Source organism: Trachymyrmex cornetzi, unplaced genomic scaffold, assembly GCF_001594075.2.
Source record: "Trachymyrmex cornetzi isolate Tcor2-1 unplaced genomic scaffold, Tcor1.1 scaffold1269, whole genome shotgun sequence".
Taxonomy (NCBI): Eukaryota; Metazoa; Arthropoda; class Insecta; order Hymenoptera; family Formicidae; genus Trachymyrmex; species Trachymyrmex cornetzi.
The window spans coordinates 2766-9808 of NW_017295838.1; the positions used below are offsets into that span (position 1 = coordinate 2766).

General features: G+C 56.5%; 1 protein-coding gene across 1 annotated transcript; it reads left to right on the forward strand.

The window, feature by feature from the left end:
* Positions 1–2: 2 nt before the first annotated feature.
* Positions 3–4005, forward strand: LOC108770381 (uncharacterized; the record flags this gene model as incomplete). Its single annotated transcript, XM_018521947.1, has 3 exons — positions 3–629; positions 676–2299; positions 2364–4005. Coding segments are annotated over 3 exons (3893 nt in total), but the record flags the coding sequence as incomplete, so codon positions are not given.
* Positions 4006–7043: the final 3038 nt, after the last annotated feature.

The window sequence follows — 7043 nt, forward strand, 5'->3', positions numbered from 1 at the left end:
AGCCAGGGCACCAAGAGGCACTGACGCGAAGTACCCTAAAGAAACGAGGTTTAGGGTTGTCGGTGGGGAGATTGTGGACTCCCCAGTGGCGGAAAGCTCAGCGGGTACGCCCATGGGAGAAATCGCACCGGTGAAAGAAAAGGGTACGATTGACCTCACGGCAGCGATGAGTGACACCGGAGAGGATAGCGTCCTGAACAGCATAGGCACAGTGGAGTTCACGTCGATGACCGAAGCGGAAAATACCGAGTCATCCTTCGAAGAAATTCCACGGAAGGGCAAGAAGAGGGGACGAAAGCCCAAAGGCAGCAACGTGCCGGGATCACATGCGCTGACAAAAATCTCTTCCAAGCGCATGGAATTCGAGGACGACGAACTTGATAGAGAAGACTTCTTCCAAATCGTGAAGAAGGCCGGGCATGGAATGAAAAAGAGGAGAGGTCTGGTCGAATGTCAATTGGACGACAGACTATCCTCGAAACAAAAAGATGCGATTGAAGAGGTGACGTTACTTTTTCCGCAAATGTCGCCTAAGTCAATAATGGCGGAAACTCAGAGTATTAGACCTGGCGGGAGAAGCGGAAAGAAGAACCCAAACGATGAAAGGGGATCTACGGCGACAGATGAAGGTGGGGGTTAATGTGGCGAAGATCGCCATACAGCGACTCGCCTCAGACATCGCTAAAAGCACAGGACCCGTTGACGAGGTGAGGAACAGCAATCTTGCTTTAGAAAGAGAAGTCCTCAAGATGAGGAGGGAAATGGATACTCTGAGGAGGGAGAGAACCGCACTGAAAGACCAAGTGGAAACTCTTACACAAACGGTGCAAGAACTCAGAGAAAAGGAAGAACGTAGAGGACTAGGACGAGGAGGTATAAATCCCTCGCAGTTAGATGAGGAAACAGCGGAGGAATTCCCGACATTGAGGACGCGAAAGGGGAAAAACCAACCCTCGGTCCCAATCGAGTCGGACGAGATGAGCGAGGCCCTCCTACCCCCGGTGTACAGGCTGGCGCTAGGAGGTGTGCAAAAGAGGATAGAGGACAGGCCGCGAGTTCGCACGAGCGTAGACAACACTGGTAGGATCGTGACGAGTGCGAATGAAGGGACTCGAGAGGAAAAACGAACTACGAGCAGAGCGGTAAGAGCAAATGAAATACGTGCGAGAGACAGCTCTTTATCCCCAGCCAGAGAGTATCCGGATAAAGGTGAGGGATGGATAAAAACTAAAAGCAGGAGGGCAATAAAAAGGGCCAGGAGCAAAGAGAGGGAGAAAACAGCTCCGGGAAAAGATGTCCGGCGGGAAGTGGTGCCGGAAAGAGCTGCCAGACCTAGGAGGGACAGGAACCCAGATAGGACAACGGAAGCAGCAGTTAGGGGAGCACCAGAAGGAGGAAGAACCGGGGGAGCCATAATCCGGAATACGAACAAAGTACCGGCGCGACCAGCAGCGAGAGACCCGCGTTTCCGAGCACACAGGACCGCAGCAGTCCTGCTGAGATGCGAGGAAGCAGGGGGAAACTCCGCGCCGACGTACGCGGATGTTATGAGAATGGCAAGAAACAAGATATCTCTGGATGAGCTGGAGATATCTAATACCCGAATACGTAAGGCCCAGGCAGGGGGATTGTTGATAGAAATCCCGGGCGGAGAAGAGGCCAGTGCGAAGGCGGAAGCACTCGTCGGCCGGCTAAAAACAGTAATAGCCGGGAGCGAATTTGAAAAGAGCGTAAGCGTGATACGCCCGGTACAGAGAGCGGAGGTAAGACTGATCGATGTGGATCAGTCGGCCACGGTAGAAGAGATAATAGAGGCGGTGTCCAAATGCGGAAAGGTGCCTGCTACAAGTGTTAGAGCGGGTTCATTGAGACAGGGCAGGGGCGGTTTGTGCACCGTGTGGGTTCAGTGTCCGTTATCGGGAGCGAACCTAATGCTCAGTAGCGGTAAACTGAGAGTTGGCTGGACTATGGCAAAGGTGGTCCCACTGGCAAAGAGGAGGCTGCAATGCTTCCGGTGCCTCGCGGTGGGACACACCAGAGCTAACTGCCTAAGCATCGTGGACAGATCGTCGTGGTGCTTCCAGTGCGGGGGAAGCGATGGCCATAGGGCATTCGGGTGTAAAGCCTCGCCGAGATGCCCAGTGTGCGCCGCGAGAGGCATGAACGCGAACCACAGAGCGGGATCAGCGTCGTGCGTACCGTATAACGGGAGAGGGGAAACACCGCGAAGTGAAGAACTAAACGCGGTAGGAACGGAGAAAGCGAGTGAGGGGGCTGATCGGGGGGCCCAGGCTTCAGGGTCTGCGCTAGCAGAGGACATGGACATTTGTGATGGCTAAGTTCGCACGGATCAATGTCAATAGATCGAGGCCCTCGCAGGACCACATAGGAAAGGTATCCGAAGAACTGGACATCGGACTGGTCGCCGTGGCGGAACCCGCTCGAATACCGGATAGCGATAAATGGTTCGCCTCTACGGGAGAGCCACCGTCCACGGCGATAACGTGGCTATGGGGAGGCGCGAGGACGCCGTGCGCACCCCGGTGTAGGGGAGCGAGATTCGCGGCTGTGGACTGGGGGGACGTGACGATCGTCTCGTGTTACTTTCCCCCCAGCCTCAGCAACGCCGAATTCATCCAAGATCTGGACGAGATGGACGATAAGTTGCGGGACGTATTGCGGAGGGGACACCCGACGATAGTGGCCGGCGACTTTAACGCCAGAGCGCAGGCCTGGGACCCAGGAAGGCCAAACAGGAGGGGAGGCATCCTTCTGGGCTGGATGGGGACTAGGGGACTGCAACTTATTAACAATGGAGTCGAGCCCACGTGCGTGCACTCCCGGGGAACATCCGACGTAGACATCACGTTGGCAACACCAACCGCAGCTAGGAAGGTTGCTGGCTGGAGGGTCGCGACCGAACAGGAATCTTTATCGGACCATAGATATATCCTAATGGATCTAGGAGCCTCGTTGAGGGGCACTGAGATAGGTAGAACGGCGCTGAAAAAATTCCCGAGATGGGTCACACGACGCATCGACCGGGATATGATGGAGGCGGCAGCGGTATTCTCGGCGTGGGAAGGAGTGCCAGAGGACGGTGCCCGGAGCGCAAAGAGAATAGATGAGATTCTACGGGATATAGCGGACGTAGCAATGCCTAGGAAGGGACTCACTAAACGTCCATCGGTGTACTGGTGGAACGAGGAAATAGAGGAGCTCCGATGGGCTTGCAATAAATGGAGAAGGAGACTAACGCGAATGAGAGGGAGAAGACGCGCCTGTCCAGAAAACGTTAGGACGCTATGGGACGGATTGAAAGAGGCCAGGCGAGAGCTCAGGAGGGCCATAAGTAAATCTAAGGCCAAAATGTGGAAAGAGCTAGTGAATGACTTAGAGAGGGACCCATGGGGATTGCCCTATAAAGTGGTCACCAAGAAACTGTCTACCGGCGGTGCCTCTATCGTGGAGACTTTATCACCGGACGTCGCGGAAGGGATAATATCGGTGCTGTTCCCAAAAGGAATTACATCCCAAAACAACGGGACGACGATGGAATGGCAGGAAGAACTCGCGGTGACGCATGAGGAGGTGCTGGAAGCCTGTGCGGGTGTTAAAATCGGCAAGGCTCCAGGACCGGATGGCATACCCGGAGGTGTCATAAAAGAAACTATAGGACAGCTCATCCCTCTTTGGGTAAAGTGCTTCACGGAGTGCCTCAAAGAGGGATACTTCCCCCGGCAGTGGAAGGTCGCGAGACTGGTGCTTCTGAAAAAACGGGGTAAACCGGACCTCGCTCCGTCCTCATACAGGCCGATCTGTTTACTGAGTGAGGCGGGGAAGATGCTTGAACGCATCATCGTGAATAGGTTAAGCGCATTTCTGGAACGGAATGAAGGCATAGCCGGGAGCCAGTTCGGTTTCAGAAAGTACCGCTCCACAATAGATGCAGTGTGGAGACTGCGAGAAAGCGTGATGAGGGCCTGCGAGACGGTGGGGTGGTGATGGTGGTGTCGCTAGATATAGCGAACGCCTTCAACATCCTGCCGTGGCCGATCATAAGGGAGGCGCTTAGGGAGAAGGAGGTGCCGGAACACCTTAGGGCCATCCTCGGCGACTATTTGGCTGACAGGGATCTGTCATATATTGACAGAACGGATAGCTACAAACGTATGGCAGTTACATGCGGGGTTCCACAGGGTTCGGTCTTGGGACCAATCCTGTGGAACATAGGGTACGACGCTATCCTGAGGCTTAGGCTCCCGGTAGGATGCAGGACAATGTGTTACGCGGACGATACCCTGCTGGTCATAAGGGCGGACACATTGGAGGAAGCGAAGATCAGAGCGGAGATAGGCGCGACCTTTCTAATTCGCGAGATAGAAAGGATGGGGTTACGAGTTTCGATAACAAAGACCGAGGCGGTGGTATTCACCGGGGGTAGGATCCCGGAAAACGCGACCCTGAGGGTGAGGAGGAGGTGGTCCCGATAGGGTCCACCGTGAAATACCTGAGCTTGACCCTGGACTCGCGGTGGACCTTTCGGGACCACTTCCGAATCGTCGTGCCTAAGGCATGGAGAATGGCAATGGCGCTGGCAAGAATAACAGCCAACATTAGCGGGCCAGATGAGAAGCGTAGAAAAATGTACGCGACCGCCGCGATGGCCGTCATCATGTTCGGAGCGCCGATATGGGCGACCACCGTGGCCGGGGATCGGTGGATCTCGAGTAGGATTAGGAGACTGCAGCGGCAGCTGGCGTTAAGGACGATCAGGGGGTATAGAACCGTATCACACGACGCGGCGGCCATACTGTCGGGTATGGTTCCAGCTGACATAGAAGCGGACAGGTTGAGAAGGTCATACCTCCGGCGACGGCTGACCATCGCCGAAAACGGGGTGTTGTCCCCCCGTGAGAGGGACAACATAATCAGAGTAGAGCGACAGCGCGCGCTCTGGAGATGGCGAGAGCGACTCGTAGAGATGCCCGCGAGCGGTCCCGGAGCGCTGGTGCGCGGCGCAGTGGCGGAACACCTAGAGAGGTGGGTGGAAAGGGGGCATGGGGCCCTCACCTACCGCACCACCCAGGTCCTGACCGGACATGGAGTATTCGAGGCTTATCTGTTTAGGATAGGACGTCGGATCTCCCCAGTATGTTATTATTGCCGCGCGACAGCGGATACGGCGGTGCACACCCTGCTGTTTTGTCCGGCCTGGGCGGAACAGAGAGGGGAGATTTTAGAAGCAATAGGGGTCGATAGGACCTACGATGCGGTGGTGGGGGCGATCATGCTCCACGAAAACGTTTGGACTGTCTTCATGACCTTCTGCGAGGGGGTCATGAGGAAGAAGGAGGAGGACGAGCGTGCCCGAGAGCGGGGGGTTATCCGGGCACCCGTGGACGCGCTGGTCCTCCAAGCCGACACATCGGACAGCGAGGAATGAGGCTCGCTGGCAATGGCGCGGTGGTGCACGGGCGCACAGGGGTGGATTAGAAGCCTAAGTGGACCCCTGCACCACACAAGAATGTGTATATAACGATGTATATCGAAGATGCGTTGGACGTATGTATACTGTATATATATGTATATTGTAATGTATACAGTGTACAAAGATAGCGTGTCACGCGGCCAATAATAGTTAGGTAGATAAACCCGAATTGGTGGTAGAGGGCTTGCGGCCCTGTAGGTGGGGTGACACCTTGACGATATGCTAGGCTGCGGTTCCAGGGTGTCACCCCATAGGCCTAGGGGGGCGTACGACAGGGGGGAGTTTTTAGTCGGTAGGCGGCCGTCTCGGTGCGTCCCTGGGATACATGGTATCCCAGGGATCACGAGATGGTCGAATCCGGCACTCCCGACGGTACGGGCCGTCGGGGGTCTTCCCCTTCCCGATGGGTGTCCCGAAATGGTCCCCCTCGGGAGGGGGTATACGAAGATTTTCTCCTCCCAAGTAAAAATAAAAAAAAAACACCTGATTGGTCCCCCGTGCGTGGAGGACCTTGTCGTGGCACGGGGGCTCACCCGGGGCTCTCTATGAGAGTCCCGGGTGCCAACACTCCACAGTACGGAGTCCCTCGCTAAATAGAGGGACTCTGTACGCCAGGGTCCGGCATCCCAAGGACCCTCCATGCTCCTCAGAGCATGGAGGGTCTGGAGGAACCATCCTTAGCAGGATGGGGAATCACTACGCCGGTAGGAGAAGGTAACTCTGACTTCAAATCCCGGTGACTCGGCACCGATAGAGGGGGGTCTGCTCCCTTCCGAGAGCGGAGTGGTAGACGTCCACCACGGCCCCCGGGCCCGCGTGGGGCCCTCCCCTTCCCCCTTGGGGGATGGGGTGGTTCCCTCGCGGTACCGGGGACTGGAGTGACGACGCAGTAACATAGCTGCAGGCGGGCTCTGTCTTAGGACATCGAGCCCACGCCATCGGGGGAAGCGAATGCCTGGTGGGGTACTAACCCCATTGCACCCAGGCATTCACCACCAGGTATGCTCCAGTGGGCGATCGTTCTTCATGAACTATCGCCCATTGCACACTGGGCGGCACTGGTGGAGACGTGACCTGAGGGTCGGTCTGCGAGTAGGCGGATAGGAAACGAGGATCATCACAACTCGTAGTAGGCGAAGTGGCGGTACGGGCCTTTCTGGACACTCGTGGTGCGCTCGCGTCGGGGCGCCCGCTCGTCTTGAGAGAGACGGTGTGGGTGCGCCGGCGGGGATGCGTCGGACCCTCTCCGTCCCCCCTCGGTCGACCTACTTCCCTTGGGAAGCGGGGAACGATCCGATGGGTGCACGGATGGGTCACAGCCGGGAGTGGAGGGACAGGCTGGCGCTAAAAGAATGGAACGGTCACTCGAAAGGACGCGTTGAGGAGAGGGATGAGAGGAGTGCAATCACCTGCGGCGATCGGATACGCGCGACTCGTGTAGGCGGTGATCGAGGCACTACAGCGGCATGTGGGTTAGCGCCTTCGACGGCGTTTTGCTTTGTATTCCCTATGCTGCTGCGGAGGAGTACTCATTGTGTGGGTATCAGGAAGG